This window comes from Vidua chalybeata, chromosome 26 (assembly GCF_026979565.1).
Source record: "Vidua chalybeata isolate OUT-0048 chromosome 26, bVidCha1 merged haplotype, whole genome shotgun sequence".
Classification (NCBI taxonomy): domain Eukaryota; kingdom Metazoa; phylum Chordata; class Aves; order Passeriformes; family Viduidae; genus Vidua; species Vidua chalybeata.
In genome coordinates, this window is record NC_071555.1 from 3,753,352 (window position 1) to 3,776,950 (window position 23,599).

General features: G+C 47.0%; 1 protein-coding gene across 1 annotated transcript in view; it reads right to left on the reverse strand.

Annotated features, from left to right (window-relative positions):
- Positions 1-6,845: 6,845 nt before the first annotated feature.
- Positions 6,846-23,599, reverse strand: part of LOC128800286 (M1-specific T cell receptor alpha chain-like) — a 226,754-nt gene continuing 210,000 nt past the window's right edge. Inside the window, exons 4-7 of the mRNA XM_053965404.1 lie at positions 10,777-11,040; positions 9,772-9,819; positions 8,237-8,346; positions 6,846-7,763 (exon numbers count right to left, since the gene is read on the reverse strand). Coding sequence (XP_053821379.1) covers positions 7,758-7,763; positions 8,237-8,346; positions 9,772-9,819; positions 10,777-11,040 — 428 coding nt within the window. The 3' untranslated portion in view covers positions 6,846-7,757. The remainder of the gene's footprint in view (positions 7,764-8,236; positions 8,347-9,771; positions 9,820-10,776; positions 11,041-23,599) is intronic.

The following is a 23,599-nucleotide window of genomic DNA, read 5'->3' on the forward strand; positions in this document are numbered from 1 at the left end:
GCCTTTTCCATATTGGTGACAAATACAGAGCTTCTCCTGCATCCAGGTTCCCTCTCAGGCATGACTCCATGGTTTTACCTTTCTCCCTTCCTTTCTACTCAGCAGGCTTTTTTTCTGTGCCCCAGTTTTGGAGTGGAGCAGGAAACAAGTGATCATGGAAACTCAGTTGTCATCCACCCTTTTCATCTTCCTCTTTCCTGCCTTTTGATCTCCCAGGGTCTGTTGTCAATGTGCCCCTGGGCTTCAAAGCTGTGGAAAATTCAGGTGAGGCTATGGTTAGTGGTCACACAGGGAAGGAGGTGTCCTCCAGCACATCCTCAGGTGTACCCAGTTCCCCAGAGCCTCCCACACCTCTCAGAGACACAGGGGCCACACCTGAATGTCCCAGCTGGACTTAGAGGCTCCCTGGGGCCTGTGGGTGATGCATGGTGGCAGCAGGGCTGTTGGGGTGGACTGCCCAGCTGGCAGGGCCTCGGAGTGCCACTGGAGCTGCTCTGGGGCCAGGGAGAAGCTCCCCCCTCAGAATCAAGGCTGGAAGATTGTCCAGTCCAGCCATCCACCCAGCACTGCCACTGTAATTAAACCTCATCACCCAGCGCCAGATCCTGACACCTCCTGAACACCCCAGGGGTGGTGGCTCCTTCCAAGGCCTGAGCACCCTGGTCTAATCTGAATCTCCCCTGTCTCAGCTCAAGGCCATTCCCTGGTCCTCTCACTGCAGGCACAGCACAAGAGACCGGCCCCACCTCACTAGAGCCTTTCAGGTGTGATGTGACCCCCTCTGAGCCACCTCTTCTCCACACGGAACAACCCCAGCTCCCTCAGCCATTCCCCAGAAGAGAAATATTTTCTAAGTCCTTTTGTGAGCCTTGTTGCTCTTTCACTGGACACACTCCAGCCCCTCAAAGTCCTTTTTAAAGTGAGGAGTCCAGAACTGAATGCAGCACTGGAGCTGCAGCCTCACCAACACCGAGTACAGGGGTGATCACTGCACTACCCTTGATAGAAGCCAGGGTGCTATTGGCCTTCTTGGCCACTTGGGCACGCTCTTGGCTCACATTGAGCCAGCTGGCAACCAGCACTGCCGGGTCCTTTCCTGCTGAACAGCTCTTGAGCCACTCCTCCCCCAGCCTGGAGCTGCAGGGGGCTGCTGTGACCCCAGTGCAGGACCAGCACTCGAACCTCATGCCCTTGAGCTTTGCCCACTGATCGAGTCTGTTCAGATCTCTCTAGAACCTTCATGAGGTTCTGTCCTCACGCTGATCCTGCTTCGTGCTCGTTTGGTTTGCTCTGCAGCTGAAATGCTGGGGAGGTAAAACCTCGAGAGCCTTGAGACTCCGTGGCATGGAAATGTTTGTGTGCTGCACTGAAGAGATGGAACTGTGGTTCTCTGATGGCTTCAGACCCTCTCAGAATTCTATTCTGGCTCCTGTTTATCACCTTTTTAACATTTCCAGCTGTGCTGCAGCCATTAAGCCTGTAAAAGTCTGAAACCTGGAGCTCCCAAATCTCTTGCCTGACACGGGCTGTGAGGTGTGAGGGGTCAGGGTTTTCACTGTCCTGGATGATGGGTCTGGCTCTGTGTAGGGACAAAGAACTCGTGCCAGCTCGGGCACCAGCAGTCCTGGAGTTGTTTGCAATGGAGCAGTGCTGGGAGAGCAGGCAGGGACTTGTCACAGCACATTGTGACAGTTGAGATGGCCATGATACAGAGTATCAGGGTAAAGTATCAGAAAGCATCAGAGTGACACCATAGCACTTCAGAAGGCTTCAAACGTTGACCCTTCTTATTCTTTAGCCCAGTCTTTGATCCCCTCCTGTTCATGCAGTGCCCCTGTGTGCCCTCTGTCCCTGTGTGGTTGCTCAGCACACCTGGGCACTCCACGGCTCATTGCTGTCAGTGCTGCTCACCTGCTTCTCACAGCTGGACCCGTGGGGATGAGGCTGGGCCAGCCCCACTCCCAGTCACCACGGACGGTGTGCCTGCAGGGACTCAGGGGCTGCAGGGGTGCTGGCTGACCCCTGCTGCTCTGCTGCCGCGAGAAGGGCCCCGAGCCGTGCCCGGGCAGCAGCAGCAGCAGCAGCAGCAGCAGCAGCAGCAGCAGCAGCAGCAGCAGCAGCAGCAGCAGCAGCAGCAGCAGCAGCAGCACATCCATGGGGATGATGCTCAGCTCAGGCACAGAGCCGCTGCCGGGCCCGGCCCTCCCCTGGCCGCTGCTCGGAACTGCACAGGGGCTGAGCCAGAGGAGACGCGAGGCTTTGCTGTGGAGGTTTTTCTTTTTCCCCCTTTTTCCTCCTTCTTACCTGCTTATGATTCCTCCAGTCGCCATTAACTGGACAGTAGAATTCTTGAGGGAAAGTAGAATTCCAGAGGGACTTTTCACAAAGTAGTGACAGGGAAAGGTGGAATGGTTTAAAACTGCCAGAGGGCAAGCTTGGATGAGATACTGGTGTGAAAAACACGTTCACTCTCCTGTGAAAATGTAAAAAAAAAAATTAATAAAGGACAATAGGAGACAAGGAGCACAGAGCAAAGGTTATTATGGCCGAGTGCCTCTTGGCACTCATCCAGGAGCACGCTTATCTTCGGGGATGCCCCTTAAATACCTTTTAATTACATCAGCCTGTTGCATATTCATATACCCTTATGCATAGTAAACTTTATCCCCGCACTACTTTACATGTTCCAAGAATTGTTTAGCCTGGCTCCTCCTCGGTTTCACCTTTTTAGAGCGGGCACATTCCTGGGTTGTGCTTTTAGTCCTTTTTTATCATCACTTCCAGTTTTTGAGCTTTGGTGCACACTCTGTTCAGACAGTGAGTGCTGATGGCTGGCAGATCTGTACAGGTGTCCTCATCCTGTGTCCATTGGATGTTATCCCATCCCAGCAGGCATTTTAACACAAGCACACTGAAATCAGCTATTTCACTACTATGTCTAAGCTTCATTAACAACAATTAAAAACTATATCTTTATAACAAAGTGACTTGAACACCACACATATAAAATCCATTTTAATATTTGTGAAAAGCCAATAGTACAATATGTATCTATAACATTGGGAACCCTGTGAGGGTGGGAGGGCCCTGGCAGAGGTGCCCAGAGAAGCTGTGACTGCCCCTGGATCCCTGGAAGTGTCCAAGGCCAGGCTGGACAGGGCTTGGAGCACCCTGGGATAGTGGAAGGTGTCCCTGTCATGGCAGGGGGTGGGACTGGGTGATCTTTAAAGTCCCTTCCAAGTCCTGTCAGAGTTTTTCCTGCATTGGAATGAGCTTCAACAAATCCACTGACACATTCAAGTTCTGGTCCTTGTAAAGTCCACACTCAGGTCTCTGGTCACACAAGGAGGAGGATGAAAATAAGAGAGAATGGTTTGTGCACAGGGCCATGTTTGATGAGAGGTGACAAATATTGGCCAGGATATTTTCTCCAACAAAACCCCAAGAAAACACACAAATCCATCTCCTACCCCTAGCAGGACAGGAGGTAACATAGCAAAGAGGATGCTAAAGGTGGACCATGCAAAACCTCCTTCCCTGACAGTGTGAGAGGACCCTGGCCTGTTCCTTCAATCTTCCTTCTCATCTGGGTCAGGAGAAATGGAAGGATTTTTCAATCTGTAAAAATTGTGAAGAGACCTATCAGCAAATTCAGAAATCTGACACAATTCTAGGAGCTCTCCCTGCTGCCTTGTGAAGGCTGCCCTAGAACAGAGACTGGAGGAGCTAAAGAATAAAGTAGGGATTTATTAGGAGGCCTCAATGGATCCACCTTGGGCAGCACCAGAGCCCAGCCAGGGCTACACCCCAGGTGAACCCAAAATGGTCACAAAATGCCCCACAGGTCACAGGGTCTCACACTTTTATAAGCTCTGCTCCATTTGCACATTGGAGTTCATTGTCCAATTCCAGCTCCAGCCCATGCAGTCCCATCCTGCTTGTTTTTCTCTCTTCAGCCCATGCTGTTTGTGCTCTTGGGCCTGAGATTTGGATCATTTGTCCTTGGTCCCCAACTGGAGAAGGAATTGTTTTGTCTCCCTACTCTGTGCAGAGCTCACCATCCCCTCATATGAAGCCCAGACCCACCCACTAAAGCAGCACAGAACCTGAAAAATAGAAAAGCTCAAACCTGAGGCATCATCCCCACCACAGTTTATAATGCATTTCTGCCCTCCTTTCCCTGCCCACTTCTATACATAGCTCAATCCTTCCTGCTGTACCCAAAACAACTCCCCAAGTGCAGCCTGTGGTGAGGGTTGGGAGGGGAGGACACCTTAACCTCATTCCCCTTTGGCTTGTGGTCTAACGTCTGCTGTTCTTTTCCACAGCCTCTCCCCCTCCTGCCACGTGCCACCCCTGCCCCCTTTGTGCTGCACTTTCCAGAGGAAGTGGTTTTTGTGGGCAGGTGTAGACAAGCATCAGTGGTGACCCAGATCTCGATTGTGGCGTCATGGAACTTGTGCTGTGGCCTCTTCCTGCCCCAGCTGGGCCACGAGCCCCTTCCCACCTCCTGTCCTGCTGTGTTATTTCCTGGCTTTGCTTTGCTCTGTGGTTTTTGTATCTCGAAATAAACAAGAAAATGCAGGGAAAGGGGGGCACATTGTGGTGGTGGGAGATTGGCAGCCTGATATCTGAAAGTCTTTGAAGCAGACCTTGCAAATTCAGCGCTTTGCAGGTCACATGCCAGGAGCCATTTTAGTCAAAACATTTAACTCATCTCCCACTCGGCAAATCCTGCCCCTGGGGTCAGTTTAACCTGGAAGAGGAAAGACTCAGGTGTGAAAACAGAAGCAGCACAGTCCTTAACTCTTGCCCTTTCATCTGGGAGTGAGTTTGAAGTGCAACATAAAAAATTATGATGGTTATTAATTTTAAAAAGTGATGCTAAAGGTAAATGAGTATGGGAAGTTTTCTTTCACATCCCTGAAAGTTTCTGGAATGAGGTTAATCAGTTGGAAATCTGTGAAATGCAATGACTTATGACTTGCTTTATAGTTCAAATACACTTTAGGCAGCTTCTTCAGGCTGTTTCCCAGTGACACAGCAGATTTCATCATGAGTGGAATGTAGGCTCCAAGAGCTGCCTGAATCCAGCACTTAATCAACCATGGACTTCCTCCAGCTGGAGAGATGAGAATGATGCTTGAGTCAAGGGAGAGACAAGAACAAGTCCCTGAACATGTGTACTGTAAAATAATCAGGGCAATAGACAGGGAAGGTTTAAAGTTGCTCTTTGTCAGGAGGGGTCAGTAGCTCTGTCACCCTGTGACAGGTCACCTGCCCTGGCACCTGCAGGGGACCAAGGCAGGAGCCCAGGGAGGCTGTGTCATGTTGCTGCCCAGCAGAGTGGGGTCAGATCCTGGCATGGCCCTCCTGCAGGAAGCAGCAGGGCTTTTGCCTGAAAGTGTTTGAATTGTGACCCTTTCCAAAACCAGCTCCTTGTGCAGGGTGTGCCCAGCTGGGTGAGGGACAGCCACCCCCAGTGGTCCAGAGAGGCTTTTCCTGCCACTCTGGGAACTGCTGGGAGGTACGGGCAAGGTTCAAGCTTTGCAGGGAGAGCGGGTTTCTGTCAGAGCACACTTCTCATTTCACCCCCACAGAGGAACCTCCGGTGATGCCTCAGTGTGGAAGAGGTTTTACAGCAACTTCTGTGAGCCACAGAGAAGCTGGATAAGAAGATCCATGTTTACCCCTGAAAGAATTTCCTACCAAGGTTGTTGACACAGAAACCAAGAAAGAAAGAGGGATAAATAAGAGAAACCTGCAGCTGCCTATTCCAATCAGCACTTAGTTTGTCTTTCTTGACCAATGAGTAAAGTGCAAAATTACAAGTTCTGTAAGAATATATAAAAAGCATGCAGGCTATAATAAAACCAGTTTGAAGCCTTCTGAAAATGAAGAGTGTTGCTTTGTGTTGTCTTACCTTAGGATTTTAGCTTTTGTATATTTTTCATCTATTTGTAATCCTGCAGTTCTTTAGTGTATAACTCTAAACTCCAAATACAGTGGGAGCTGCTGCTTTCCCATTCTGGTCAGACACAACAATTCCTCTCCAGGCCTGGCAATCAAGGACACCTCACTGCCTCAGGCCCCAAAAAATGTAAACAAAAGTGACTTGTGGGGAACAAACTGGGGGTAAATGACTTCATTACCTGAAGCTGTAATTAGAAGATTAACCCCCAATATGCAATTGGACCAAACTTATATAAGTATGAAAACCTGTGACCTGTGGTCCATTTTTGGGTGTAGCACCTGGGGGAGGCTTTTGTTTTGCCCAAAATGTACCTGAAGGCCCTTCAATAAATATAATCACTTTTTATTCCCTTAATTTTGTCTGGCCTCTGTTTTTAGGTTGTCCCAGAAAGGCATCACTGGGGCATCAGAAGATGTTAGAGAAATTGATGTCACAAAGGGAGAACATTTCCCTTCCAGACTTGCCAGGGACAGACAGAACCTGGAGGCAAAGGGGATCCATTGGTGTCAGCACTGCAAAGCAGGTGCCCTGTGCTGCTGTCACACTCAGGAGTGGGGGGCTTGGGGACAGCACACCGCAGGGTCCTGTGTACCCACAGCAGCAGCAATCTGCCTCCAGGAGCCCGTGGCCAGTCCCCTGAGTGTGGCCAAGCCATGTTTTTGTTGTCTCCACCCAGCACAGTCTGTCCTTGGGGCAGAGGGGCTCTCCCTTCTCTCTCCCTACTCTCCTCACACAGCACAGATGTCCTGCAGGACTTTGTTCCCTCCCTCCATGGTGGATCCAACCCCTCCCCCCTGCACCCCAAAGCTCAGCTGAAAGGGTGAAGCAATGCCTCAAACAACAAATACAAGAGACAAACAGGTTTCCCATTTTTTGTAAGAATTGTTTAATAACAGCCTAAAGAAATGCCAAGACATCTTGGGGGTGGCAGCACAGTTCATGAATTAGCAGCATGCAGATGCCACAGGCAAGCACTTTTCCAAGGTGGGCACACATGGACAGGTAAATATTTCAGTACATTTTTATGCAATTGTTACAAAAAAGAACTTGGGAGATCTCAGGTTGTTAGAAGTAAACAAAAAGAACAAAAGTGGTTTGTATTTTTACTAAACACAAAACCAAATCTTAAACTGGTTTAAATTAAGAAGGTGTTATGGTCAGATAGACTTAAATTTTTTTTTTTATATTTATTTTATGTGATATTGAAGTGAGAATTTCACTGAATTTGGGACTTCTGGGAGACATGCAGCTCATCCTTTAGGGAAAAAATGGGATATCTTGCTCTAATCTAGCAAAGGGTGGCAGGACAGTGCATCTTGAGTCAGACTCCCTTTGCTTTTCAAAGTGTTTCATTTGCACCTGAAAAGGTTTCTGGGGGTGCACCCTAAGAGATATGAATACCCTAAAGCTACCAAAATAGGAAAAATTCCCATTCAGATGATATTTAGCTGGCAGTTTTTAACACACAGCACTGCTCCAGGCAGAAGTTGTCATTTTAATGCAAGTAACAACTTGGCAATGTATAATTATAGCAAAGTCTGCTTCATGCAAAAGAGACACTGTATGGTAAATGGCCCAGACATCTGGAGGGCAGAATGCTGGAAATGTTTCATTTTGAGGAGTTTTATAGCAATGCAAATAAAGCAATTTAGACTATAATGGCTGGTGTGGTGTGTAAGAGCAGCAAGGGATGTCCCTTGCACAAAGAATAATCCCTGAGCTCCCTCTTGCTCACGATGATCTCTCAAAGCAGATGGGTTTGGACTGCACCACCTGGTTACTCTCAGTCCTGCAACAAAAACAAAGGTGTGCTAAATCATTATTTGGGTTACAGCTGCACAATTGTAGAGCTGAAGTGTCCAGGGAAGAGAAAGAGAAGAAACAGACACTGGGCATAAGTGAATATATTAGGATTGATATTAAAGTCAATAACCATCAAACTTTCCCAGCTGGAGACAGGTGAGGGGAGAAATCTGATGGATGAATGCAGGCAAGGGAAGGGATGTAGAAGGGTGAAATGTCATGAAAGGAAAAAATTTTCTTATGGACCAGGAAGAGCACTTGAGAGGTGGGTGAAAATGGTATGGCCAGAGGAAAGGAGGGATTTTACTGTTGGCAGACAAAAGAGGTCTGGAGGGGTTTTACTGTTGGCAGACAAAAGAGGTCTGGATAGGCTGCATAAACAGCTGTTCCAGAGAGAAGGAGCATTCATAGCTGAAGAACCAATCGAGATGTTTTCAGACCCCCCCCAAGCATCCTCACCTTTTTTTTCTTCCACATAAGCATCGTCATCAGCACATTAAAAATGATTGCTTTCATTAGAACGATTTTGAGGCCCAGCTGTGACAAAGACATTGTGTTCAAGTGTTCATCTGGAAAAAAACAGAAAATGAGAGTCACAAGAGCACTGAGACATCCTCGTGCCCCATTCAGACTGCAAAGCCCTTTTTAGCAAATTTGCTCCATTGTGTCATGGAATCAGCTGGTAAGGCAGGAAATGAGATAGGGAGTAGGACTCAGAGACTTTAATTTCTTCCACTCAATAACCACTTAATTATCCAGTATGCCAGTCTGCCAGCCCCCTGACTGCTTTTACATACTGTGTGCTGTGAACCCAGGATGCTGGAGGCAGCCCTCCTTCCTCTCTCCTAAATGTTTTTGAAGATGGGCAGGGGGAAAGCAATTTTGATTTTAATCATAGAACATAAGTTTATTTGAATTTTATATTAATCTGAAGTTACAAAGCAATTAGCATTTGAAAATACATTGATCTATCATGGAGAAGGAGGGAGCTGTCAGCAAAAACTCACTGCATGTTTAATATTGAGAACCTTTCAGAGAGCTGAAAGGCTGATCGTGTTTGCTGCTGAGTATTTTCCTGAACTGGTGTTTTGGAAAGATTTGCAAGAGCACAGCTGCTCTGAGCAGGGCAGGCACAGGCTCTGCTCTTTCAAGTGGCAGAGCAGCAGATCCCTGCACTGCAGCCCTGCCCTGACCCCTCCCCAGAGAGCTGGGGCAGAGCTGGCTGAGGTGCACCCCTGTCAGCGTGGAGTCAGGAATGGGGTGAGGCAACACAGACTCTGGGTCTCATCAGAAGGCTGAATTGAGTTTTATTAGAAATCCATTCTTTTATACATTCTTCATTAGAAACCCATTCTTTTATACACTGTATAAAAGATGTATACGGTGGACAGCTGGATACAGGTGGACCTGCTTGGTCATTTAATCAACCTCCCTTCACACCATTGCTAATTAAGAAGACACATATTGGTAAACACCTTCTGACAAAACAACTGTTCAAAACACCGGCTGCAAGATTGTTTTAATTCTTTCAGCCTTCTCAAAACTCCCCAGAACAATTCCTGGGAAAGTTTATCTGGCTTTCTCTCTCTGACCAGACTGTTGCATCCACACACCCCAGCTGCAGTGATCCCTGAGCACAGAAACCACCTGCTTAGCTGCTGTTCCATTAGGTGTTTGTGCACCCCAAATAACCCAACTCCTCTGCAGGCTGAAGTGCAGCAGTGCTGACTCACAGCAGTACCTGGGGGTGGGCAGCAGCTCGCTGCTGAGTCAGAGCAAGAGCATGTGGGCACTGCAGAAAACTGTCAGCTTGCATCAGGAAGGCTGCATTAACACCACACCTTTCAGCCTTGATGTTTAAAGCCTGTGGAAGCCCTTTTGGAAGTTTTCTGTCTTTTTGCTGCCTCAAAAAGAATTCTGCAAGCAGCAAAAACTTGGGAAGACATTTACATTAGTCAGGGCAAACTTTTCTCCTAAAATGCTGTGTTACATACCTGTCCTGAAGTGTAGGGACAGCCCTGTGACACAGACAGCGCTGGCACCTGCAGAGAGTGACAATAAATTTGATTAATAACAATAATTTACTTATTCAGAGGTTTATGAAGATATCTCTGCTTAGAAGGATTAAATTAGGATTTCTGGCCAACAAACCCTCCCACAAACATTCTTTTCTCCTTTTCTCAGGGCAAGCATAAAACATGATCTAATTAAACTTCAGTGTCCCTTTGGATAAAGGAATTTCAAGCTTTCTATCCCCCCACAGTGTGTTCTGCTATGACTGTACCAGTCTACTGACCCTTAATCCTGTTTCCACCAAGGAGGAAGGAGAGACAATAAACAAAACCATCAAAAAAGTTTATTCTGTTCAAGAGAGAGGGGGAAATGTAGGAAATGGATTTGTAGGGAATTCTCCAAGCCTGGCAGAAGGCTCACACAGTGTGCATCTGTGTGCAAACCTTGAGATAAGAAATGCTGGCTCAGAAATGCCATTGAATAGAACAGACATTGCTGAGAGAGAAATGGAGCCAGAAACAAGTTTCAAAGGATGGCCTTGCAAATAACACTAGATACTTTGGGGAAATAAAACTATGAAAGATGTATTGGAGTAGGACCCACGAGGGGTAATTTTAGATGATTGACTTTAAGGTATTTACAGCATGGGGTGGCAAAAGCTGATAGGCCAAGGAACACTTATAGTGTGTTGTAATTAGGGAATAGTTGGCTTCTGAATTATTGGATTGAATTATAATATCTGTATTGTCTCACCCTTCTCATGAGACTGAAAATGGAATAAAAGCTTTTAAAACACCTCTCAGTTGCCCCATGTCTGGGTCAGAAAAGGGATTAATCTGACAAGAAGACTGAGGCAACATTTCTCTGTCTTGCAGGACTGTAGTGGAGCACTGCCTGCAGGGCTGGGAGCTGCAGCCCAGTCCTGCTCACACCAACAGCACCCAGAGCACCCCCAACCCTGCCCACAGCCCCAGAAATGCCATTACCACTCTCAGGGTCCTCGCCCTCCAGCTCTCCAAAGCCCTCGTGGCTGGCACCACAGTGCAGCTCATCTCTCTTGGCCCAGTAGGTGGACAGGTAGCTGGACTCCTGGCTGTTCTCCATGGTTGCCACCTCCACAACAGCAGACGTGTGCTGCTCAGCCGTGTTCAGAGTGAGCTTCTCAGGAGAGTAATCTGTGATAAGGCACATTTCCAGACCCTGGTCATCTTTGGAGGTTAGCCTGTAGACTGAGGGAGATGGAGTAACTTCTGCAAAGTGGAGAAAAGAAGATTTAGGTCAGATTACACATCCATAGTTCCTTCAGTCTTACATACAGCCACTTGGAAATGCAGGTTTCTCCATTATTCCAGTGGGAAGTTGCCTGGTCATTGGGATCTTGTGCCGGGACACTTTTAGAAAACTAAAGCATCTACAGCAGATGATGCAGAAGCTACTTCTGTTAACTTCTGTTGTGTGGGAGACACAGGCAGAATCCCTGGAGCACCTGAAGAGGCTCGTGGACATCCACACCCTGGTGTCCATACATGACTTGGCCATTCCTCTCAGGGACAACTGGCTGGACTCTGGCACCATGGCTGGGTGCAGCCAGAGATGTGTGAGGGCTGGAGACAGCATCTGAGCAGCCTGGGCAGCAGCAGGTGTCCCTGCCCATGGCTGGAACATGGTCTTTTGGGTCCCTCCCAAGCCAAACTATTCTGTGATTTTTGTGATTCTTGAAACAACACAGGCCCATTCTGCTTTTTCTCCAAATGTTTGGTCAAATTCACCAAATGCAAAAATCCCACTTCCTCCTTGTGTCCCGAGGGCAGTGAATGACCCACTAAACTTTCAAGGTGTCCACATTTACCAGCAGTCTGCTGATGGTGCTGCCACAGCAGAGAGCTCAAAAAGCCACTGCAAAGTGGGAACACGGGGCTGCATTCAGGGACAAAAGGGGGAAACAAACAAATGTTTCATCATGTTCCACCTCTTGTACCAAATTTCTTTACAAAATTTTACCCTGCAGACAGGAGTTTGAGGCACAAAAAGCTGCAGATAGAAGACACTTGATTTAAGATCTCTCTGCACCAGTCTACTGACCCTTAATCCTGTTTCCACTAAGGAGGAAGGAGAGAGAAAACAGAGGTAGCAGGGCAACATTGCTCTGTCTTGTGGGACCATTTGTCAGATTAAGCCTTTTTCTGACCCAGAGATGGGGAAACTGAGAGGTGTTTTAAACTTTTATTCCATTTTCAGTCTCATGTGAAGGGTGAGACTGCAGATGTTATAATTCACTTCATCACAATCAGAAGCCAACTATTCCCTAATTACAACACACTCTAAGTGTTCCTTGGCCTATCAGCTTTTGCCACCCCATGCTGTAAATGCTCTAAAGCCAATCATCTGAAATTACCTCTCATAGGTCCTACTCCAATACATCTCTCATAGTTTTATTTCCCCAAAGTATCTAACCTTTTTTGCAAGGCCATCCTTTGAAACTTGTTTCTGGTTCCATTTCCCTCTCAGCAATGTCTGTCCTATTCCACAGCATTTCTGAGCCAGCATTTCTTATCTCAAGGTTTGCACACAGATGCACACTGTGTGAGCCTTCTGCCAGGCTTGGAGAATTCCCTACAAATCCATTTCCCACAGGACCACAGTGGAGCTGGGAGCTGCTGCCCAGTCCAGCAGCCAGCTCTCCTCCAACCCTGCTCACAGCTCTTTACTCTTTCCTTGTTTCAAACCCTGCTAAGCCAGTCAGTCATACTGGGATTTTCCACACATATCGAAACACAGCCTGTGGTTAAACCCTTTTTTGTGTATTTAGCTTTATAAACTTCTCCTCTAAGCATACATTTCATCTGGCTCTATGAGAAGATGAATTCCTAAATCCTTGCTCATGGCTCACAGTAAAATGTTCCAGACACTGCAGTGCTCTCATGATGACTAAATGAAATATTTCAGACATTCTGTAGCCACCATGCATGTTTGGAGCTCTCAGCAGCCCTGTGGCTGCATTTTCCATTGGCCTTCACAGATTTCAATGAGAGCTGCAGTTCACATTTATAAACTGATGAAGTGTTACTGTGTAGGATTGAGAGTTGAGTTTAATCTTTGCCTTCTCCCTGTTCACATGCCTCACTGATAAATATTGTAGAAATACTGAAGACATCTTAGCTCCCAGATGAAGAAATTTTCATTTCTTCCCATGGGAAAAGTGTCTCAAAATCTTCTTTATCACTGGAATAAATGTTCTTCATCTGTTCTGCTCCCAGCTGTTGCTATCTCAGAGAAATAGCCACACTTCTCTGCTAGTACCATCTCAGAAAAAAGAAAAAATCCACAAAGCCCAAGGGTTCATTCTCTGACCCATCTCCTGAATTGTGATTCATCCATTCTAGCTTTGCCCTGGCTTTGAAGGCCCTGATGAGGCTCTTTGTAAACCATGCAGAAATACAGCCTGATGTCTGCTGGGACTGCCCCACCTCCCCTGCTCCCAGTTAGTGATTGTTTGTTAGGGAGAGGAAGGCAGGAGCTGGGAAAAGCTTGATGTTAGATCCCTGTATAAAATACAGATGAGCCAGGATAGACCACTGCCATGAGCTACATGGAGATGAAAGAGAAGAGGAGGAATTTGTCAAGCTGCTCAAGCTTCTCTCTCATCACCAGCACTGTTCTTTCTGAAGAGATAAATATCTGCCTCACTCCAAATTAGGGTGTTTTTCTCCTTTTCAATCTGTGCAATGCTTTGATCTTGAACACATAAAACAATAAAGTCTGTTTTTTACAGGAAGCTTCAGCAGTTTTGCAAAATATTAGTTTCCTGTTCTCACTCAGAGTGGTGGCTGCCTCTGTTCTGGTGCTGCAGTTCAGTTCCTGTAAGTTCCTTGGTTTGTTTGCCCACTGCTATGAAGGTTTGAGATAATTTTGGTGAATAACAGCTACTCTAACCACAGCCCTGTGACCTGTTATTCTGTCTTGATGAGCTGGTGCCTGTGCTGGAGATGCTGTATATTTATCACCCCTATTTACAGGAAAGAATGAGAAGTAAATAATGATGCTCTGAGCTTTCCATGCTGCCCAATTTTATCTTTACTGAAGGATGTCTTCCAGGTGGAAGAGCAGGAGCTGTTGGAATGCTGTTCCTGCCCAGTCTACAGAGACAGCCAACCAGAGGCTGATTTCAGGGAGTTGAACCCTGTTCCAACATCACACTGAGACCTGGGCCCTTTCTTTTTCCCCTTCCAAACAAGCTGTAGTAGAAATCCTGAACTGGTTTAATTCCCAGCTGGTATCATGCAGAAAATGATCACATTCTCCATTCCTTCCAAAGCAAACCATCTGCATCTCTGGTCAGACTGCAACTGGTGTGACAGAATTTTTGCTGCTCTTACCACTCCTCAGCCTGAGACATGATATTCCACAGCTGGGGTCAAGCTGGAGCTGGTGCCCCACTCCAGGAACATCTGTGCCCCCTGCCCACTCCTGAAGGCCAATCTTGCCCCCAGAGGAGCAACTCCAATGGGTTAAGAAGCACTTTTTGATGTTTCCTGTCTGTCCTCCAGTGCATGTTCCAAAAGGTCTGCCAGAGGTGCTCTGTGAAATCTGTCACATTGTAGGAATACTGAAGGCAGCCTAGCTCCCAGATGAAGAAATTTTAATTTCTTTCCATGGGGAAAGTCTAGAAAGGGCCTCAAAATATTCCTTATCACTGAAATAAACGTTCTTTATCTGTTCTGTTCCCAGCTGGATGCTGGGGTGGCTGCAGCAAGACCAGATGAACACATTTAGGACTGGAACCCTTCCTAGACTTTCTAGACTCTGTCTGGAGACACCCAGGTAGCAGAAGCAGGCCCTAGTCCAGCATCAGCCCATGTCATCCAAAGGGCAGAGAACTCTGAGGAGACTTTCAGTGTTTGCAAATATCAATATGCTGCTTCACTGACAGAGTTCAGGCATGATTCTGGTCTCCTTCCAAAAAATGTGTTTGTTTTTCCCTCTGTAATTATGCTTGGGGAAGTCAAACCACCAAAACCTTCTCACAAACCATTTAAGGGGAAGATTTCCCACTGAACCAAAAGTAACAGTGAATTAATAAAGGAAGATACCCAGCATGCGAGGAGAAATCAAGGGCTCAATGGAATGAATATTTCCCTAGTACCAAACCAGGACAAATCCTGGGCTTTTAGCATGTGTTCACATTCAGAAAAAAATGAGATGATTTTTTTCTGAATTTTTTCTCATTGGGAAGCAATACCCTCTGTGTGTTCATGTACAGATCTACTCAGGCACCACCTAAACCTCAGGAGAACACTGCTGTGATGTCCTCTGCTGCTCCTTTCAACAATGTCAAGAAAATATTTTTGGGGGACAGAAGGAGCAATTCTGCTTATCTAATCCACTCTCTGGCAGGTGACTGAGATGGATTAACCCAACTGTGTGACAATTTCCTGGAAACAAAAAGACTTCAAGTGGCTGCTCATGATCCCCCTGAGAACCTTTGTCATTTTCCCAAAATGCTTTTCCATGCTTTTTCTTTCAAAATCAGACTGAATTTCAATTGCCAGGTCAAGTTTTCTATTCTGTATAGCAGAGATTTTGTTTCCAGGGAAAGAAAAAAATCTTAGAATCATACAATGCTTATGGATTTTAAAATAGAAAGATCATGACATATTCTCTTAAGCTAAGGCTTAGAACACCCAGTGCCCTTAGTCAGAAGAACCTCCAGCCACCATGCCATGGCTATTAAACCTGGGTGGGCATCACCAGCTTCTGTCCTGCAGTGACCACTGCCACACCACAGCCAAGCCCTCCTGGCACTCCATGGCAGCATCTCCACCCCAAGTGGCTTCTGCCAAGGGAAGCTGGAAAGAAGTTGGAATATTCTTCCATGAAATCCCTGGTCCATCTGATGCCATGATGATTTTTTTTTGCCTTTTCTTTTTGTATACCTTTTATGTATTCTCAGTACTCTTAGCATGCATACTTGTAGTTCTTTAAGCCTGATAGCTTAGCAGAGTCCTGGTATTCTGTTAGGCCAGGAGACCAAACATCCCAAAGGCCTCACAGCTGGAAAACCCTACACTATCTTGGGAAACCAAGGTTCTCTCCAGAACACATTCTGTAAACCAAGATTAAGCTCATCTGGGGAGAATACATTAGAATAGGGAAATGTCACACCATTCATTTAAGCTTCTCATTGGGGAATCTTTGCCAGACATGCTAATTGGCAGGGTCTATAAAATTGTGTACACAATCTACCGTGTGTGTGCTTTTCAGAGTATTCCACCCTGGTGAACTGTTGCACCTAAGGATCCCCATTAAATACTGAGATAAAAACCCTTTTATCCTGTAACCATGTCTGGCTCTTAATTCAAGGACCAGAGCAAAAGGCCCAATCCACCCAAAAAATAAATGATGTACCAGTCCTGGTGTTCATATGGAACAGAAAACTCAAGCTTACTTGGGGTAACAACAAGCTGGGTCCCAGTTCCAAACGTGGGTTTGTTGTATCCCTGGTTGGCACACTGGTGCCAGCCTCTACAAGAATGTGGGCAGGTTTTTGCCATGCATCCTGGCAGCCAGGTCAGCAGACCAGAGCAGGGGTGACTTCAGGGAACAGTGATGAAACATGCTGACTTAAGACACTACCAAAGTACCAAATAAATCTACTAGAAAATTATCAGGATCAGAAACATAGGGATCAAATTTAAAAATTACTCATTCCTTCACTGGCAACAGTTGTGTGGTGTTAGATATTTTGGGGCAATACAAGGAATGATCTGCTTTTCCACCTGTAACATCACCTAAAATTCCAGATCACTGAGACTTGCAGTTGGGGCCACAGCCTTTCAGTCCAGCTTTTCTCCTCAGTATTTACTATCTACTGGATTAATCCCTTTTCTGACCCAGAAATGGGGAAACTGAGAGGTGTTTTAAAAACTTTTATTCCCTTTTCAGTCTCATGTGAAGGGTGAGACAATACAGATGTTATAATTCACTCCCATCACAATCAGAAGCCAACTATTCCCTAATTACAACACACTCTAAGTGTTCCTTGGCCTATCAGCTTTTGCCACCCCATGCTGTAAATGCCTTAAAGCCAATCCTCTAAAATTACCCCTCGTGGGTCCCACTACAATGCATCTTTCCTAGTTCTATTTCCCCAAAGTATCTAACCTTTTTTGCAAGGCCATCCTTTGAAACTTGTTTCTGGTTCCATTTCTCTCTCAGCAATGTCTGTCCTATTCCACAGCATTTCTGAGCCAGCATTTCTTATCTCAAGGTTTGCACACGGATGCACACTGTGTGAGCCTTCTGCCAGGCTTGGAGAATTCCCTACAAATGCATTTCCCACGTGCCTTGATCACCAACAAGGTTCTTTTTCCTAATGTCAGGTTTTTCCCTCTCCATCCCCATAACTCACACGACCCAGGACACTTTTGTGAGGACCCCGCTGGCCTTGGGTGCAGCTGTGTCCTCACAGGTGTCAGTGGCACACTGTGCCCCTGTCTGGGTCTCACAGGCAGTCTGAGAACTCCATTTCTTGGGAATTCTCACTCTGTCTCTCAGCTCTGTGGTGCCTGGAGTGTCACAAATGGCCCTGGAGCTGCAACAGCTCAGCAAAGCTGCAAGTCCCAGTGACAGGCAGAATGCCCTTGCAGTATTTGTGGATAACACAGTGTCCACATATCAGCTAACCCAGCTAAAAGCAGTCACTCCCCATTCCAACACTGATGTTAAAAATGTTGTGGTGCAATGCTCCTCAGTGGTATTCTGATACAAAGACCAGCTAAAATGGTGATAATCACCCTAAGTGGGTATTTTCTAAATCACAGAGTGGTTTGGATTGGAGAGAAGTTTAAAGCTCACCGAAGTCAACTCTCCTGCAATGACCAGGGACAACTTCAACTAGAATTGCTCAGAGTCCCATCCAGCCTGACCTGGAATGTTTCCATGAATGGGGTATGTACCACCTCTCTGGGCAACCTGTGCTGGTGTTTCACCACTCTCATAGTAAAAAAAAAAATTCTTCTTTAACTCCAGTTTGAATCGACCCTCTTTTGGCTTAAAACCATTACTCTCTGTCCTGTCACTACAGGTTGCTTTCAAAACTTGTTATCCATCTTTCTTATAAGTCTGTAAATACTTTTAAGTTCTGAAAGGCTGAAATAAGGTCTCTCTCTGGAGCTTTGTCCAGGCTAGGCCACCCCATCCCTCTCAGCCTGTCCCCACAAGAGAGCTGCTCCATCCCTCTGAGCATTTTTGTGGCATTCCTGTTAATCCATCCAGCAGGTCCCTGTCTTTCCTGGAACCCCAGAGGTGGGCACAGCTCTGCAGGTGGGGTCTCACCAGAGCAGAGCAGAGGGGGATAATCAACCCCTCAGTCTCCTGGGCAATGCTGCTGGGGATGCAGCCCAGGATGGATTTGGCTTTCTGGGCTGTGGGTGCTGGCTCTTGGCCAGCAGTGTAAATATTATAAACACCCTTGCTTCTCAATGCACTTCCATCTGACTTGTATAATCCATGAGTTTTCTTGAGGCCAATGCAAGTGGCATGGATAGACCCTTTAGGAGAGAACAAATCCACGTGGCTGACTTTGCAGAAGAGCAGAACCAGGCTTGGTCTCAGCTGATCCCAGGAGGGCGATCAGAGGAGGAGCACTGGGAGCCTGAGCCTGCCAGCTTGGACAGCTGCCCTGAGCTAAATGCCACTGCTTGAGGTGGGCTACAATGCCCTTGGCAGCTGCCATTCCCCAGATCTTGGTGTGTAGTAACCAACTTGCAAATTAGTACAAACATAAGGGTAAATGTACCTGGCAAAACCAGAAGTCTCGTCCCAGATCCAAATGTGAATTTGTAATTATATCCAGAGCGACACAATAGCACAGGCCTCTACAATATCCAGAGCAGCATTGAATGGAGCCTTCAGCAATTAAATAATCCACCAAAAGAAATCCTGTTTTTCTCTATGAACAGACAGATCCATTTTCCTGGGATCTTCCAACTACTGACTTTCTTTTCATGTGGTATTTTGCATTTTGCACTCCCAAATACACTCTCCTTAATATTCCCCTCAATCATACTTGTCCCATTGTTTCCAGAAAGCCACCTGCACCACAACTTCTATTCTCCATCTTGTTCCTCATTTATTTATTCTGCCAGTCAGATTCCTCTCTCAAAAATTAATTTATTTACTGTTACTGCAGTAAATCAGTCCCTAGGGATTGATGGTGCAGTGAAACCTCCATCAACCCATTCTCTTGGATTTGCCATCTGAATTAGTCCAGAGTGATTCCAGAACCAAGCTGCCATTTAGTTTTTGAGTAGAAAGCTCTTTTTGGTGTGCAATTTCTTTGGGGCAGGGAGATCATTGCTCATTCTGCCACTGAACCCTGAGGTTTCAGGATGTGTTAGGAATGTTCTTCCAGTGTGACCAGAGCAAGATCTGGAGCAGCTCCACACAGATATGGTAAATAATGGTAAATCTATGGTAAATTTACCATAATGGTAAATCTGGAGATACCTACATGAACTCAGAGCTCTGATTTATAGCTCCTTTAGCTTGCTGATGGCTCCATATAAACTTGAGATTCTCATTTCTCTCAGGTGTTTTTGAAGAGGGTCAGGGGGGTCATTTAAAATAAAATTATTTTCTAAGAGGTTTCCAGAAGGAATTCTTTCCCTATGTTGTTGTTTTTTAACTTTCATAATAAAATAATGTTGAAATTATCTTAAGAATCACTACTATTTTAAGAAATGGAAACATTACTTTTCAGGTGTAAACTGACTCAATTTAGATATTAAACAATCCTAAATATATTTTAAAGAAATTTGGAAAATTTGATGCATTTACCACAAATATTGATATCTTGGCAAGTGTTACTTTCCCTTTTACAAAGGGTTTCAAACAAGAGAAGAGGTGTAGGATTTTGGGGGGATTTTTTTCATACATTTGTGGCAGCAACAGTCAAAGCACACTTTCCTATTCATCCTTTTTTCTTCAGAAAAAATATTTTGTGGCAAGGGTCACATTTCCATCCTTCCACCAAAGCCATTCAGTAATTAATTTTGCTTCTTGCCCTATTTCCCCTCTCTCCAAATATTTCTCCCACCCTCAGTTTTAAGGCTGCTCACGCTGTTCTCCACCAGTTCCAGATCCTCACTTCTAATGTGCTCCAAGCTTCACCTGCATGTTGCAGGGCAAGGTAAATCAACACAAGCTGACTGTGACATGAACTTGGTGTCATCCCTGAGCTCCCTGACTGCCTTGTGTTTATAGAATTATATTTTTTAATATTCTGTTTATAAACAGAAACCCACCCGCATGGTTACAGCTCATGGATCTCCACAGCACTGCCCCAATATGTGCATTTTTTGGTGTCCACATATAATTGTGAGTCTGGTTATCTCCAACTATTTCTATCCACATAAAGGAAAAGTCCTTTTTACCTGATACAGCTTTATGAAACCAGTTTCACCCCTCTGCATTTTGCTGGCTTTCACCATTTCACTTTGCTTCTCCTCTGCTTGAGGAGATTGATGTAGGAGCCCAGTTCCTGTTGAATTTCCAAGACAAATCCTCTTGCACATGTAAAACCTCTGCTATGTTCATTCTCAGGAGCAGGGAGAGGAAAATATACTTGCAGCCATGGAAATCACTTGCTCTTAATACCATCTGAAAATTCACAGTCCTGTTGCTAAAATATTGGGGAGTGGCAAAATAGGCAAAATAACTTGTGAGCTGAAAGAAGAACTTCTACCTGAATCTACCTTCTACCTGAATTCTACCTGAATTCAGACATACCTGGAGAAACCAGGAGTTTGGTTCCAGCTCCAAAGGTAAGCTTGCCGTAACTGCCAGAATTGCACTGTGACACAGCCCTTTGCAAAATGGTGCCCTGGGATGGGTGTGTGCTGGGTGAAGGCTGGAGAACATGGCAGGGCAAGGTTGTATTGGAAGCAGCTCACAGAATCACTGAATAAATTAGGTTGGAAAAGACCTTTGAGATCATCAAGTCCAACCTACGACCCAACACCTCCTCATGGACTAAACCCTGGCACTGGGTGCCCGTCCAGGCTTTGTTAAACCCTCCAGGGACAGTGACTCCACCCCTCCCTGGGCAGACAATTCCAGTGCCCAATCTCTCTTTCTGTGAAGAATTTTCTTTTGATGTCCAACCTAAACTTCTCCTGGTGCAGCTTAAGGCTGTGTCCTCTCTTTCTGTCAGTGGTCACCTGGGAGCAGAGCCTGACCCCCACCTGGCTGCACCCTCCTGTCAGGGAGTTTTAGAGAGTGATGAGGTCTCCCCTGAGCCTCCTCTTCTCCAGGCTAAACAAACACAAGTCCCTCCACTGTTCCTCACAGGACTTGTGTTCCAGACCCCTCACCAGCCTTCTCTGGACACGCTCCAGCCCCTCCATGTCCTTCCTAAACTGGGGGCCCAGAACTGGACACAGCACTCGAGGTGCTGCCCAACCAGTGCCCAGCATAGGGGAAGAATCACTGCTCTGCTCCTGCTGGCCACACCATTCCTGATCCAGGCCAGGAGCCATTGGCCTTCTTGGCCACCTGGGCACACTGCTGGCTCATGTCCAGCCTGCTGTCCATCAGTGCCCCCAGAGTGCCTGGCTGCTGTCCAGCCACTCTGTCCCCAGCACTGCAGGGGTTGTTGTGGCCAAAGTGCAGGACCCAGCACTTGGCCTTGTTAAACCTCACCTTGTTGGACTCGGCTCATCTATCCAGCCAGTCCAGATCCCTCTGCAGAGCCACTCCACCCTCCAGCAGGTCCACACATGCTCACTAACATTACTGGTTGGTGATCCAGTAATGTTCACCATTACTGGTGAACCTCTATCACCTCAGCACAAAAAGGCATTTCCTTCAGCCCCATTCCTCTGCCTGGTTAATTCATCATCTGTATATTCTGTCCTCTCTCTCCATGCAGCAGCAGCAGCACCTGCCCATCCCTGTGTGCACACACAACCTCCAGGCTGTGTTTGGAGCCTCCTGACTGTTGCTGTAGAGTCCCACCTGGCTGTGTCATCTTTCTGCTCTCTTCTCTTGCAATGTCCACCCTCCTTTGCAGGCTGCACTTAATGTTGTAATGATTCATACTTGGCATCTTAGCAACATGGAATTTTTCAGATTGGAAAAGCCCTCCAAGAACATTAAGTCCAACCCATACCCCAGCAGTGCCATGTTCTCCCCTAAACCGTGTAATTCAGCAGGGAGTGTCCAAACACATCCTCCCAATCCCCACAACGAATAGGAAGGATCCACAGCTCATGTCACTCCCGTTTCTGCTCTCTGGGTTGTGGCTCCAGTTCCACAGCTCCCAGCAGTAACTCAGAGATCTCTGCTAGTGCTCCTGCAACAGCCTGAACTGCATTTTGCTCCTCCTTTGAAAACATTAACCCTGTTTTTGAGTGGACTGAAGTTTTGGGTTCAGCATCCCAAATCTCAGAAATCTTCTTAATCTTCTTTAGTCTTACACATCCCTGCTTTCGCAATTCACTTATTGTCATTTCTCCAATACCTCATTTCCCCAGCATGAACACATTTACAGTACACACAGGTTAAGCACAAAGTCTCACTTTCCTCAGAACACTAAAACCAGCCCAAATTTCTCCCCAGAACTACTGCACTGCTCTTGGTGTAGCTGGAGCTCAACATTATGTCAAGCCCACCTTGTCTCTCCTAAGAGGGGAGACAACTCACCTGGGGCAACGAGAAGTCTGGTTCCACTCCCCCAGGTCACTTTTCCCCAGCCTAAAGAGGTCACACAGTGTGACAGCTCATTACAAAATGGGCCTCTCCATCCAGCCCCTCAGGGGCTGCTGCAGGGCTGGGATCCTCTCAGCCCTGGAGCTGCCCCTGCAAGAGGATCTGAGCACCCACACAGATTTCCAGAGATCTCCTCTGGCCTCTCTTGGCCCAAACCCCATTTCTCTGCTCAGTCCCTGGGGCTAACAGCACTGGACTGTGCTCACCAAAGATGTCAGAGGTGGGAAGAAGCTCCCCCTCAGTTAGCAGGGAGCAGTTTGGGATCCCTGCCCCAAAGGCTGCTCACCCTGCCATGGCAAAGGGAAGGGAAGAACCCCCTGGAGGCAGCCTGGATCAGGGTCCCTGGCACAGGGCACCTTCCCAGCAGCCCAGATCTGCAGCTGCAGGAGGCATCTTTGCAGTGCCAGAGGTGCTCCAGCAGGGAAAGCCCGGCTCTCCATTCCTGCTGGGCCATTCCTGGCATTGCCCAGCCCAGCCCAGCCCCAGGACAGAATTGCTGGGGGAGAGAGATTGCAGCACTCGGGCCCTGAGCCCCTGCCTTGGCCAGAGGGCACTGGAGCCCTGAGCCCAAGGGCAGCTGGAGCTGCTGCCACAGAGCAGAGCCCGTGACACAGTCCCAGAGCTGTCCCCTGCACAGGCACACACAGGCTCTGAGCACAAGTTTCTCCATCTGTCTCTCTCTCCTAAAGCTCCTTTGGGCCCAGGCACTGTCAGCGTGGCATTGCCATGCCCCCAGCTCATTGTCTAAAGAGCAAATCCTCCTGCTGGAAATGTTCCCAGGCACCAGAGTCCCTTGAAGAAAGGCTCTGGATGCTGGAACAGAGCAGAGGGCAGGGGCCCCGTGGGAACCCCAAATCCAGGGGACACCAGGGCCATGGCAGGGCTGCAAACATTGTGCTTCCCAAAGCTGTGCCCCTCCAAACAACCAAGGGCAAGAGAGAAATGAAGCAATTCCACTGCCCAGGACAAGGGCTCGCTCACCTGGCAGGACTGAAAGCACCGTCCCCTTGCCAAAAATGACTCTGGCAGCCACATTCACAC